This window comes from Heterocephalus glaber, unplaced genomic scaffold (genome assembly GCF_053883595.1).
Source record: "Heterocephalus glaber isolate CG9 unplaced genomic scaffold, H.glaber_assembly_v1.0 deba00001719, whole genome shotgun sequence".
In the NCBI taxonomy this organism is placed as follows: domain Eukaryota; kingdom Metazoa; phylum Chordata; class Mammalia; order Rodentia; family Bathyergidae; genus Heterocephalus; species Heterocephalus glaber.
The window spans coordinates 1,493,957-1,508,998 of NW_028258432.1; the positions used below are offsets into that span (position 1 = coordinate 1,493,957).

Here is a 15,042-nt window from a genome sequence, read left to right on the forward strand (position 1 = left end):
GATTAGATATTATTTTAATTTTAAAATAACTTTTTGAGAAGTGATCAAAAGTTCACCTAGTTAAAAGTGACACGTAATTATAACCCAAATACCCCAAATCATTAAAATCCTAAAGATTTTGTATAGACATATACAGACACTGCAAATTTATATCTCTCTTGTTTTCAAGGACTACAAAAGTCTAAGTTGAAATTATGTACCACTCCAAATATTCAGAAGTCGTTGGGTTGTAGTAATCAATTATTTTGGAGAATAAATGAAAATGTACTATTGAAAATTGGTCATAACAGTACACTGAGACCACTGAGATTACTGCTATTATCCATTTTGATTTTCATCAACATGTCCAAACCCACAGGACAGTATACGAGCAATATACAGTAAGTGCTCAGTAGATCACACATAAACCTAACAACAAATTCCACAGAACATAATTCATCAATTATTCACACAGGATGAAGATGCCATAAAAATCTCTCGAAAAATGTCATTTATTTGAATACTTCAAGTGTTTTAGACTCCCTTCTCCTCTAAGAAATCTTCTAGTGCAACACAAATTTCTTGTTAGAGCTAAATAACTTACAGTAAAAGAAGGATGGTCAAAGTGGAAATCAAAAATTGCAACTTCTCTCAAAAATTCACAACCACTTGAGAAAATATATTTCTACTACTCATTAGTAAGAAATAGGGCCAGGGATTTAGGTCAGTGGTTCTGCCACCTACCCTGCAAGTGCAAGGACCCGAGTTCAATCCCCAGTACCAAAATAAATAAATAAATAAATAAATAAACAAACAAACAAACAAATAAATAAATAATAGGGATCATTTCTGTTTGCACTAATTCATGAAATTGGCTAGAGTTTCTATTTTGAATTTTATATATGTCACATCAGAAGAAGTCAAGTTACAATTAAATTCAAGCAGTAAGGGAAACAGTGCCCATACAGGAAGCAGGAAAAGAGACTGATAAAGAAACGGCTGGTTAAACAAAAGGCCAAATTTGACACTATTGATCAAGGGCAGGCAACATTTGAAACAATAAAATTTTATACCTCTATTGACTAAAGCTAAACTGACTTAGAAACTCCAAGGAAGCAATGGGGAGAATAACACTTTACCGGTTCTTCCATAACTTTTGCTCTGCTCTAGAACCAAAACTATCAATGAACCTTCAGGACACTAATTTGGATTCCTCAGGAAACTTGGATCTAGGATATGAGGTGGTCTGCTCAGTGAGCCTTCTAAAAACACTGAAAAGAAAACACAAATTAATTAATTTGCATTATATTTCATACTCTATGAGTTTGGTTAATATGATTCCATTTTTATGGATTCCCCCCAATTTTCAAATTGGCTCTGGATCAGAGGTCAGCAAACATTTCCAGTAACAGGATCAGAGTAAATATTTAGCCTTTGCAGTGAATACAGCTGTATTACAACTACTCAGTTCAGTTTTTGTGAGGCAAAGAAGCCATTGACAAACAAAAGAAATACACTATTCCAATAAAATTCTATCTACAAAGCAGGTGGCATATAAACTGAGCAGGCATACAATTGGTCTAGATAAAATAATAAAAAGACTAAAACTTAATGTATCATTTGAAGAAATATCCCCGGCATATGATGTCTGAAAGCTCAATCCAAATCTACAGGGCACTATTCATACAGTATGCTACATCATTTAAATCGTGTTCTGTAGAAAGCCTAAACCCCTATGCTGCACCATAGCCACTCTTCACTCATACTCCCCAAATCCATGAAAACGTCAACTACTACAATTCTTTTTTTTTTTTTTTTGGTACCAGGGATGGAACTTGGGACCTTGAGCTTGCAAAGCAGGCGCCAGAACCACTGAGCTAAATCCCTGGCCCCACTACTACAATTCTTATTTCAACATAGGGCGAGTGATTTTCAACCTCTAACAAAAAGAATGAGTACGGTGTACAACTTTGTAAAATGCAGAAGCTATGTCTCTGTTACGGGTTCTATTTACATGTTCCCCAAGAGCCTTAGGAGCTCAAACGCAGAGTTTTTAAAGGTGACTGAATCATGGGGCACTACAGCTATCACAATATAGGAGGTGGGGCAGTCACTGGGGGCAGGAGCTGACAGGGTTTACCTCTCTCCCCAGTTTCCCTCTGCCTTCTGCTTCCTGGTCGCCATGATGTGAGCAGCTTATCTCCCTGGCAAGCCCTTCCACCAGCCAACTATGGACTGAAAGATGAGTCAATATAAACGTCTCATCCTTTCAGTTGCAGGTGTTAGGTATTTTAACCCAGAAATGAGAAACATGACTACGTCTCCAAAACAGACCTGTTGAATCAAAATATCTGTGGGTGCCGAGCACTCTTCTTTTTAAAATTCCGCACAAGTGTTTGAAATGAGAATTGCAATGGAAGAATAGCACCTGAGAATTTACTCTGCTTATACACAATAAAAATCAGTATCTAGGCATCCACATTTTTAAAAAGTCCCCTGAGTGTTTCAAAGATACTGCCCTTTTATAAGAGGTAGAAAACCAGTAGCATCCAGATATTTTATTTTCCTTTGTTGGTGCTGGGGATTGAGCCCAGGGTCTCATACATGCTAAACCCATGGTCTATGACTGGGCCACGCACCAGGTCCCTTGAATGTACGTTCTTAATGTTTCTGGCCACTCCACTTCAGACCCCTGGGCGCTACAATGACCTCTGACAAAGGCACAAAACTGGATCCAACTGTTCCTTTAACATATATCTTCACCTGCATGTTTATTATGTGCATGTGCTTCTGAAGCATCCAGGGCTGTTCTCAACTACAGATCTTCATCAACATACCAATCAGGATATATATTAATTTAATGGAGGACACTGAAAAGATCTGAAAGACTATTCTTCACTAAAAAGCAAACATTAATATTTATCAAACCAAGGGCCAGGGATTTAGCTCAGTGGTTCCACCACCTGCCTTGCAAGCGCAAGGACCAGAGTTTGATACCCGGTACCAAAAAAAAAAAAAAAAGTACACGATATTTATCAAACCAGAAAAAGAAAAATAAACTTCTTATGTTTTTTTTTTTGGTACCAGAGATCGAACTCGGGTCCTTGTGCTTGAACAGTGCTCAAAATTTCCTAAGTGAAGTATTTTATAACTACATGACACAATCACAAAAGCTAGAATAAGATGGACATCTGAACATTTTTATGACACTAACATTTTCCCAAAATGCAATATTTAGGGGCCAGGGATTCAGTTCAGTGGTTCTGCTGCCTGCCTTGCAAGCGCAAGGTCCCAAGTTCGATCCTCAGTACAAAAAAAAAAAAAATGTTTACTCCAAGATTTATTCCAATGTAAACTGCTTCCATAAATACTAATAAACTGTAGTACTTAAATATTTCAACTGCATAATCTACAATGACTGGAGCAATCTAATATGAAGACAATCATGAAAAACAATCACATAAACTTATTGCTTCTGGATAAACTACTATGTATCCAAAAGCTATAAAATGTGATAGAAAACTTTAACTTAGTAAGTACTACCGGAAAAAGGTCAAATATACTCTACACTGATAAAAATAAACATAAAAGCAGTAAGACACTTAAAATGTTTGAGGTAGTCAAAAGTATGATATTCTGCAAGAATGAAAAATATCATGTTTAATTTATAATTATAAGAATAATGATCATTGTTTGATTTTCTAAAGACAATTAAGAGGGCCGGGGATTTAGCTCAGTGGTTCTGCCGCTTGCCTTGCAAGCTCAAGGTGCCGAGTTCAATCCCCGGTACCAAAAAAAAAAAAAAAAAAAAAAGACAATCAAGGTATTAAATAAGAATGCCAACTAAAAATTGAGGTGATGACTTATATCCTTAAAACTCTTAAAAATATACTCTCATGTACTATAAGTCCCCAACTTACGAACATTCGAGTTTCAAACTTTCACAGGTGTACTGTATGACTCACTTTTTCTGATACCAACACATCTGACTTACGAATGTTCTCCTAGAACAGAACTGATTCGTAAGTCAGGGCCTTACTGTATATCCTAAAATTATCAAGTTGAAAGCTGATAAAGAAAAGTTCAACCAGATTCGATAAGTGTTTTCCCTCATTCTTTGTTGCATTAAAAAAATCATTACTCAGATAAAAAATGCGTTTATTTTTAGGCCAGGAATGGTGGTGCACACCTGTAATCCCAGCACTCAGGAGGCTGAGGTAGGAGGATTGTCGGGAGTTCAAGGCCACCTTGGTCTACATAGTGAGACCCTGTCTCAAAAAATTAAGAAAAAATTTTTTAAAAGTCTGAGTCAGGAGGATCACTGCAAGCTCAAAGCCAGCCTGTATTATATAGCGTGACCCTGTCTCAAAAAAATGGTATTTACAGTTCATAGATCATACTCTTGGTTGTACTGGAATACATCTAACGAAGATGAGAAAGAAACAATATTTCATATAAAAACTAACCAAGAAACTCTACTATTATTACTTGGGCAAACTGAGCACTTACCATTTGATTCCTCACTTTAAACTGAACAGTGAAAAACAGAAAGCACATAAGAGGGCCTAATTTCAAAACTTTAAAACAGACGAAGATTAAAACTTTTTCTCAAAAGTGCCGTCAAAGTAAAGGCAGAGTAAATGAATCAATTGCCTTAATGTATCTCTATTAACACAACATTTTCCTATAACACAAAATAGCAGAAGTATCTAGTTTTTCTTAGTAGTTCTTTTAGCGCTTGATCAGCTTATATTAATAAGCATTACTAGACGAGGAATTAAATAAAACTGACACCAAACTGATGAAAGCCTTGTTTCTTCACATAATTTCTAATCTCCATTTAAAAACTAAACTACAATCAAAACAAACTGTATTTCCCCCGAGTATTTAATTTCATTGTTACAGGAATTATCACAGCTCATTTACATACCACTTGAGGCACAGCCACTCTTCAGAAAATTCACCACTGCAATTTCAGGCCTAGCTAACATAAATGTTAATACACAAACAGAAGAATCAAAGTTATTCCGCCCCAGAGTTCCAAAGACTTTTTCTCTAATGGGCTACATAGCAAAGTCACTTTGTGTCAAAAACTGTCATCTCCTCCTTTTTTGAGGGGTCAGAGACACACAGCACACTGCCGAGCTGGCCTGGGGCTCCTGGCTCAACCCTGTCTCAGCTTCCCGAGCAGCTTGGGTCGTGGGCCCATGCTCACTGTCCTAGACGGCCACCTCTTTAGCAGGAGCTCCTGAGAAAAACGGTGACATCCCTATCTGTGGGGTACTGTGAAAATGGGCCATGATCCAAGGCTACAGATCGCTGGCTTCTGCTCTAGGCAAATTAATTTCATTTATGCCTCAAGTATGAAAAACACATTTCTGCAACTTCTTGAAACTAAGGTATGAATATGTGAATGTACTATCACATAATTCTTTACTAAGAGCATAATCTTGTACAACAAGAGGCTATTTTAGAAATGCCCCAAAACCAACCATGAGTATAAATATCTAATTCATCTAGTCTCAACATTCTTTAGATATCTATAAAATATTACTATCAAAATTAATTTTAAATACAAAATGTTTTCAAATTAAGAATTTGCATGTATAATAGATACTGGGGAAATGGGAAGAAAATGTTCTAATGGGAAGGGGAACAAGGGAGGAAGGAGGGAGAAAGGGAGGGAGGGACAAGAAAAAAAGTGAAAATATAAGGAAAAAATGGAAACAAAGCTTTTGTACCTAGGGAGGGGAGGGGGGAATGGGGAAAAAGAAAGGATGTATCATGTATAGGTGCAAATTCATATGATGAGTGTTATCATTATGTATGCCTAAAATGTACCAGTCAGTGTTTCGCTATTAAATAAATACAATTTGCAGTAATTCTATTTTAAAATGTAGCAATGTTTCCAAGCACTTTAAAAATAAAACTGTTATTAACTGTATTTATACTAAGCGACAGTGAACATGAAACTGGTATAGGGTTTCTTAATTGTAAATTATTTCAAAGATTAGAGTCTGCAACTGAATTTGTGATATAGCCAATGTAATCAAGTTTAGCGGGGCACATTTTATTTAATCATCTCCATCTAATCCCCTAAACTGACTATTTACGCACACAACATCAGTACCAATACCTACCTATACATTTACTCCAAAAATGTAAAACTCATGTCAGAAAAGTATTAGTTTCATCAATTTTACTACCAGCAAACCTTTTGCCAAATATTCCGGTAAATAGAAGGAGTAGGTACAATTTCCTACTCCTCAATGGAAGATTCCTTTTCTTTTTTTTTTGAGACAAGGTCTCTCACGTAGTTCAGACCAGCCTTGAATTCACTGTGTATACAGCCCAGGCTGGCTTTGAACTCACAGAGATCCTGCCTCAGCCTCCCAAGTGCTGAGATTACAGCAGTGTGCCACCATACTTGGCATGAAAAGTTTTCCTAATTAAATTTATATGCCAAATACTTTTCATTCAAAAGATATCTGACAGTAAGACAAATATTTCTTGTATTCAAATATTCAAATATTTATGTAAATTGGCATTCATTTTATAATGTGCACCCCTCTCCCCAGAGTGGAGACTGAATCTAGGGCCTTTACTCTGAGCTACAGCCCAAGTCCTTTATTTTTGAGACAAGGTCTAAGTCGGTAATTTGCCCAGCCTGGTCTTGAATTTGTGATCCTCCTGCCTCAACAGCCAAGAATGCTGGAATTACAGGTGTGCACCACTACACCCAGCTATATAAATATTCTGTTAAAAGTTTTAAAATTTCCGGGGGGCTGGGGATTTAGCTCAGTAGTTCCGGCACCCGCTTTGCAAGTGCAAGGTCCTGAGTTTGATCCCCGGTACCAAAAAAAAAAAAAGGTTTGAAATTGCCTAGGGAAAAGAAAATGGAGACAGAGAAAGTCAGAGAAAAAAGGATTAATGATGTAAAATAGTACTTTTACCTATATAACAGTGGTTATTTTTCATAATAATGAAAACCAACATTCTTTCAAGTCCAAAAACGTAATCCACCGTTAGTTATCATTGATGATATCTACATTTTAACATATTTAGTAGGTCTTGTTTGCCCCAACATCATGCTCTGCAAAAAATCTTTGGTCAGATCAAGTCTTCTGAACACCAACATGGAGAAAATTCAGAGATAAAAGTGTTGAATTAAACATCACTTCAAGGGTGTTGTCAGCAAAATCCAGGATGTGAGATACTGTACAACATAAAGCTTCATCTTGAAAAATGATTAGGAAAAAATTTAAAAGGGAGAGGAAAATTATAGACTAAAACTGGACACATTAAGAAACAAATGAAAAAATATTTACGAGACACAAAGTTAGACTCTGGTAAAAGAACTAACAATTTTTAAGATATCACAGAAGTATTTAAAAGAAGAGATCTTACCTTTTAGAGATACATACTGAAAATACTTATGAATTACACTTTTGATGTGAAGTATTTCATATAAAATAGTTTGGGAAACAAAATGAGTATTATGATAAGCCCTGTGCTTAAAACTGTTATAGTTAAGATGATGAGCATATGCTAGTCTCCTGCATTATGTCCAAAATCTTCCAAAACAAAGACTTGTTCAATCAGTATATGGTTAAAATCAGTCCAGAGATGATATTTGTATCAATTTCTAAATTAGTAACATTTTAAAAAATATTAATTAAAACAAAAATACAAATCCATTTCATAAAACATGAATATTGCTTTCAGAAACTAATTTTAATTTACTACCTGTAGGAGTAAGAAAAACAGTAGTTTAAAAATGACAAATTCAGAAAGGTTAGAAAACATACTATCATAAAAACCAAAGTTTAAAAACTTGCAAATACAAATCACCCACCTGACAACACAAAATCACTTTAGCTAACTATTAGTTTACTTACATTTTCCATATAGTTTGGTTTAAAGCCTTCTTGCTGTCGTCTCAATTCCTCCTGTTCTCTGTGTCTGATCATTTCTTCCTCACGACGACGATGTTCTTCTTCATGTCTGAAAATGTTTTTTAAAAAAAAGTCAGTATAACATGTGAGCTGTAATCAGGTACTGTATTTTATGTAAAACAAAATAGCCTATATGAATCACAACACAATAAATCTGTGAATGACTGTGGCATCCTAGATTTACCTTCCTTCTTCTATTTTGTTCTAAGCCTCTAATAAAGAAAGAAAAAACTAGGATAAACCAAAAAACAAAGTAACACAACACCTAAGCAGGAGAGTTATATGCTTACATTTAAAAAATTAAGATTCTAAAAAGCTCTCACACATTAAAAACAGCTGGGGACTGAGTATGTAGCTCAGTGGCACAGCCCCTACCTGGCAAGCACAAGATCCTGGGTGTGATCCCAGGTACCGGGGGGAAAAAAAAGAAACAGCAGTGGGGATTTATCAGAGGCACAGCAGTTTTTAAAGATACTCAAAACCTATCCAGAAATAAGCCACCTTAAAGAAGCACATGGCAGCCGGGGATGGTGGTACACACCTGTAATCCCAGCACTGGGGAGGCTGAGGCAAGAGGATCACCGAGTTCAAGACCAGCCTGAACTACATAGCAAGACCCTGTCTCAAAATAAAACAAAACAGAACCACGTGGCCTAGACAGAAATTCTACTGTGTGCAGAAAGAAGCTTTCTGGGCCCTCTTTCCCCCTATTTTCATCAACCTACTAAGGACATCTCCTAGCATTGTCACCCCATAACTTGTTCTGGTAAATTACATTTTATAGAACAATAATTTACTGTCAAAAGCTACTCTAGGGATAGAGTAGTTAAGATAAAGACCACATGACCTACACAGCCTAAAATATTTGCTTTTATCCTTTTCCAGAAAAAGTTTGCCAGGTTATATCTTTACTTTTTAAAAAATTTTTTGGTGCTGAGGACCAAATCCAGGGCCTCATGTTTGCTAGACAAGCGTTCTACCACAGAGCTGAATACCCAGCCTCTGCCAGCTTATATCTTAAAGGAAGTAAATGTTTAAGCAAAAATCATTTTATGTGTGTGCAGGATTACTATTATATTGGGTAAAGTAAAAGTATGATGAAGAGAGAAGACCTACATAACAATATTGAATCAACACACAAATTATTGGCATTAAATCAATGGAAATTCAACTTTATCTGCCTTATATATATACATAAACCATAATAGTAATTTAAACAGGAAAGACTATATAAAGCAGATATCCCTTCTGCACGTCTCATGTTCAGGATACACTTACAAACACCTTTCTACATTCAGAACTGAGAATATAATTCTCAAATTTCAAGACAATGTGTTTCTTTGTTGCACTTCTGTTCATCACAAGTCCACTAAATAAAAAGGTGATTTCTTATACTGACAGAAGAAAAGATACAATATTTCTGGATTTCAAGCAAGCTGGACTATTTTAGACTGTTATATAACTCTTTAAAGTATAACTAATATTAATTTTTAAAAATATTCCTGTAAATGAGTTATTCTATTTCTTATGCGTTAATACACACATAAATTTTACTGTTAACAAAACATAGTCAGCCAAATGTGGTAGCACACGACTATAATTCCAGCGCTGAGGCAGGAGGATTGCTGAAAGTTCAAGGCCAGATTGGGATACACAGTAAGTTCAAGGCCAGCCTGAACTACATAGTGATACTCTGTCTCAAAATAATAAAATAAAATACTCCAAGGTCAAATGTGTTTCAAAATTCAGACTTTTTTTAATTGGAAAAAAAAATCAATATATTAGCACTTATGTTCCCAGTGCTACATACATTAGCATTCCATGATTAACCACATCGATATTTCTTTTCTTTTTTTTGGTACCAGGGATGGAACTTGGGACCTTGCACTTGCAAGGCAGGTGGCAGAATCACTGAGCTAAATCCCAGCCCTCACATCAGTATTTCTAAAGTAAGATAAATAATCCATATAATCTGAAAAAAAGAAAAGACTTTACATGATCACAACATGAAGCTTCACCATTAAATACACTTTTATCTGATCCTGATACATTAAAAAAAACTTTTGTATGCAAATCTTTTGTCTTCAAATTTGCACACAAAAATATAAACTTGTTGGGGTCCAATGTCTTACATAATTTTAAATGTGCAAACTCACTTTCAGTAAAATAAACAAATGTCTATACAAGGATGAAAGGATATATACACATAGGTGCAAGGATGTATGTATACAGATATATATTGTGGCATTATACACACAGAAGGCTGATAACACATCAGTATAAATGGAAAACAATGTTCACTGGTGTCAAGGAACACAACTGTTATTAAGAGGTAGATTTGCATCCACTGGCATGAAAGAATATCTACAGTACAGTTGCCAGAAAAAAGGCAAACAAAAGAACAGGGTCCCTATTACTGCTTTTAAAAATAATCTGTGTACAAGTTCGATCCCCGGTACCAAAAGAAAAAATCATGTGTTGGGCACACTGGCACACTGCAAGTCCCAGTTACTCCTGAGGCAGGAGAGTCACTTACTCCCACAAAGTCTGCAACCAGCCTGGGTAACATAAAAAGACCTCCCAAAGAAAAAAAATAAAACATACATACACACAAACATATTTAAATAACCAAAAAAAAATTTTTTAAGAGGACACAATAGGATATGAAAGTTTACATCCCACTGAGAACAATTTCAAAAACAAGAGCATTGCCCTTATCTTTTTTCATAACTCTTGCAGACATTCCTAAGATTATAGGACACTGACAATTCCACAATTTAAATTTACAAATAGGATACAGAAACATTCCTTGGTGTCCATATTTATATTTCCTACTCTCCAAGATGCTTTAAATTCCTCTTTAGGGCAAGCAGTACTTCCTAGGTTATATTCACAAATGTAACTTAAAAAAAAAAAAGAGCTATGACAAATATTAACATTCTTCAACTCAGTTTTATAAAATTTCAATTTTATAATGTTTTAGTTTTTGGGTTTTTTTTTTTTGGTACCAGGGATCAAACTCAGGTCCTTGTACTTGAACAGCAAGTGGCAAAAGCACTGAGCTAAATCCCTGTCCCAAAGCTCTCACACCTCACAAATTATTTTTTGGTACTGGGGATTGAACTCAGATCCTTGCGCCTGTGCAGCAGGTGGTGAAACCACTGAGCTAAATCCCCGGCTTTAGTATTATTTTTTAAGAGCAGAGAAGATCAAACACTAAGTTATAAACCAGGCAAGGTGGTGCATGCCTGTAATTCCAGTACTCAGGAGGTTGAGGCAGGAGGATTGCCCCAAGTTCAAGGTCAGCCTGAATCACACAGGAAGACAAAAGAAAAAAAAAGACTAAGTTATGATAAAAGACTAAGTTATGATGCCTACCGGATACAGCTACATTGCCACACATGTTCAGTACTATACTTCCAGATCTATTAAAGGACTCAAAACATAAGGGATTTCAATGACATCTGAAGGACTTAAGAAAGGTGATACGTGGATAGATAAGTAAGTGATGGGAAGAGGAGTGAAGAAAATGCTAAGGGTAGAACTAGGTCATCTACCTTGGTCTTCTTTCTATACTCTCATAGCCTCTGAAGAATTTAGTGACTCATAAACTAAATATTTATGGCACTGAGCCGGGGATTTAGCTCAGTGGTTCCACCACGTGGCCCCACAACCACAAAGACCTGGGTTTGATCCCCGGTACCATTAAAAAAAAAAAAGAACCAGTACAAATATTTATGGCACTGAAAGTAAAACCAAAAAGGTATGTACTCCAAACAAATTCTTCAATTTCTCTCAAAATATACTTTCCTAAATCAGCTTGTTCTGTTTTCCACTAAGGTAAAACAAAAATGAAAAGTCCACATTATTTGGTCTAACAATCAAAGCTGCCTAGCTGGGTGTGGTGATGCACCCTGTGATCCCAGCACCCAGGAGGCCCACCCAGAGTTTGAGGCCAGCCTGGGCTACACAGAGAGTTCAGAGCCAGACTGAACTACAAAGTGAGACTCTGTCTCACAAAACACAAAATAGCAGCTGGGGATTTAGCTCAGTGGTTCTGGTCCCGAATTCAATCCCCAGTGCTAAAAAATTTAAAAAAACACAAAACAAAACGAAACACAACACAACAATCAAAGTTGCCTAAGCCAGATAAATCTTGTTAAATGCCATAATTTTTTTTATTTGATTCTCTTGAAGATATAGATTGGAAATCGGGCATGGCCTAAGAGGATATGCCTGTAACCCCAGCACTCTGGGAGGGTGAGACAGGGGGACTGAAAATTCAAGCCAAGCCTGAGCTAGTTATTGATTGACTGATTGGTACAGGGATTGAACTCAGGGACCTTGCACTTGTGAGGCAGGAGGCAGAACCAGAGCTAAATCCCCAGCCCCAGGCCTGAGCAATTTATTGCGACTCTTAATCAAAATGAAAAATACAAAAGCGCTGCCAATGTAGCTCATTGTAAAGGCCCTGGGTTCAATCTCAATTATATAAAAAATAAAAAGGTTTGATCATTATCAGTATAAAACAAGTTGTTAAGACCCATTTTCTTCCTTTTTACATGCTGTAAAACTAAATTATAAGACAATGTGTCACATTTCTTAAGTCTTAAATTTCATTTCATAAGTAATTCACTAGTAAGTGAATTTACCACTGTCTGCATTTGCTATATTAAGCCAAAAATAAAGGTTATCCCTCAAATTATCACCTCCTATCTTTCTGTTTTGTTTAGAAAAAGTCTCACTGTGTAGTTCAGGCTGGCCTTGAAGTCACTGCCTCAGCCTCATGAGTGCAGGGATTGTCCAGGTATACATTTTTTTTTTTGTACCAGGGATTGAACTTGGGTCCTTGCGCTTGTGAGGCAGGCGGTGGAACCACTGAGCTAAATCCCCAGCCCCTACAATTTTAAATGGAATCTGATGCCTTTGTTTATTAAGATTACGTGGGCCGGGGATTTAGCTCAGTGGTTTCGCTGCCTGCTGTGCAAGCACAAGGACCTGAGTTCAATCCCTGGTACCAAAAAAAAAAAAGTACAAAGACTATTTATCATATCCAGCAGCCAGTATTCCAGTCTATGACTATATTAGTCTACAGTGGTACCTCAGTTCACAAACTTAATTCTTTCCACAATTCTGGTTGCAACCGAATTGCAAGCAGTTTGTATTACAAATTCCCATAAGCAGTCCATACTATTCCTATGCATTTCTTTTTTTATTTTTTGCATTATTTTGTTTTCATCTTCAACAACTCTTTGATATAGTGGTCACTTCTATCTTAGAGGTAGGGAAATTGAGGCTGAGAAAATCAAACAAGCAACCAAATGCATACAGGTAGTGGTTGGGAAGGGAAGTAAAGCTGTTCTTTCAGCCTCTACATGAAAAGAGAAGAAAAGGAAGGAAGGCAGGAAAGAAGGATGGGGAAGGAGAAGGGAAGAAGGAAGATAAGGAAGAGAGAAAAGAGAGGGAGGGAGGGAGCAAGTTAGCTCTAAGTCACCATTTACTAAGGAAGTGAGCTGAAACAGACTGCATAACTTTTTCCCTCAACTGACAACTTTCTTCGTCACAACTTGGATAATTTCATGACTTCCATTCAGTATCTCCAGACCTCAATCTTTCCTACTGGTGTGTGAGGGGCCAAATTCTGTCTCACTCTCCCTCAATATTCACAAGTTGAAGTCTTAGAACCCAAGACTCAGGGTGTGGCTGGACCTGGAGATAGGGCCTCTCAGGAGGTAATCAAGCTTCAATGAGATGATGGGACTGATCTCTCATGCAATACAACTGGTTCCTTTACAAAAGGAGGAGACTGGCACAGAGGACACAGTGAGAAGATGGCCATCTGTGAGCCAAGGAAAGAGGACTCCAGAGAAGCCAACCTGCCCACACCTGGGCCTTAAGACTTCTGGCCTCAGTCTGGAGAGGTTTCAGTCCATTATCTGCTGGCGCCAAGGCAGGGATGGCAAATAGGCACCGCAGAGGAGAAAGAACATGGCACACACAAGGCAGCAAAGGCAATAAGGCCCAATGCATCTCTTGTTAATGATCTGATCGTTCTATCTAATGTCTGTCTCATTTATCATTATAAGGCCAGAATGTGTGTCTTTTGTTCCTCACATTATCCACATCTAAGGTACTGTCTCCTCCTCCCTTTATAGAAAGTTTAGAAAAATAGTATAAACTTCTTATATATAGTCCATCCATCCATCTCCCATCAATATTAACATATGTGTTGTAACATAATTATGAAAACCAGTAATAAACTCTAGTAAAATATCATAAATACTACAGACCTCATTCAAATTTTAATTTCTCCACTAATGTTTCTTTGGTTCAGGACCTTATCAGAACCCCACTCACATGTAACTATTTCTTATGCTCTCCCAGCCTGTGGTGGTTCAGTCTTTCTCATAGTTTTTAAAAGAAAACAGTATTTTGTAGAGTATTATTCAATTTGGGTTTGTCTGGTACTTTCTCATGACTATTTTCTCATACTACTTGGAAGGAATTCTACAGAAATGGTACTGAACACACCTCACTGAATAGTATTCAAGGGGGGCCTGCATGCCAATTTTTTATTATGGGTAATATGAAATTTAATACTTTGCCATGATGATGTCTGACAGTTTTCTCCACTTTGATTTTTTTTGGGGGGGGGGAGGCAGTACTAGGAGTTGAACCTAGGGCCATTACACTGAGTTACTGAGTTATATATACCCTGAGCTACAGTTCTTAAAAAAATTTTTTTTAAATTTTATTTTAGCCGGGTATTTGTGGCTGAGAGGCTCTGTACATGGTTCCAAAAGTAATGCCTGACGAGAGCAGGTCTCACTTTAACTTGGTCTTTAACACCCAGCAGAAAAGTATAAGCAAAAGATGTATGAAATCAATACCACAGTAATAAAAGGTAGATATAAAAAGAGGCTCCAATCACTGACCCCCTTCTGGCAGTTTCCAGCTACACAGGTATCTGACCACTGTTACGGTTCAGAGAAGCTAAAAAAAAAAAACTACGGTGAAAGCTATCAAAGCTCAACAAGAGCCTTTAAATTCCTTAACTAAAACTGTCCTTCAAAACCACAAACTCTCTAGCTTCTTACAGCTAAAACTA

The 15,042-nt window shown here is 36.8% G+C and overlaps 1 protein-coding gene across 1 annotated transcript in view; it reads right to left on the reverse strand.

The window, feature by feature from the left end:
- Positions 1 to 15,042, reverse strand: part of Pspc1 (paraspeckle component 1) — a 71,960-nt gene that overhangs the window by 19,643 nt on the left and 37,275 nt on the right. The window contains exon 6 of the mRNA XM_004854893.3: positions 7,878 to 7,983. Within this exon, the coding sequence (XP_004854950.1) occupies positions 7,878 to 7,983 (106 nt within the window). The remainder of the gene's footprint in view (positions 1 to 7,877; positions 7,984 to 15,042) is intronic.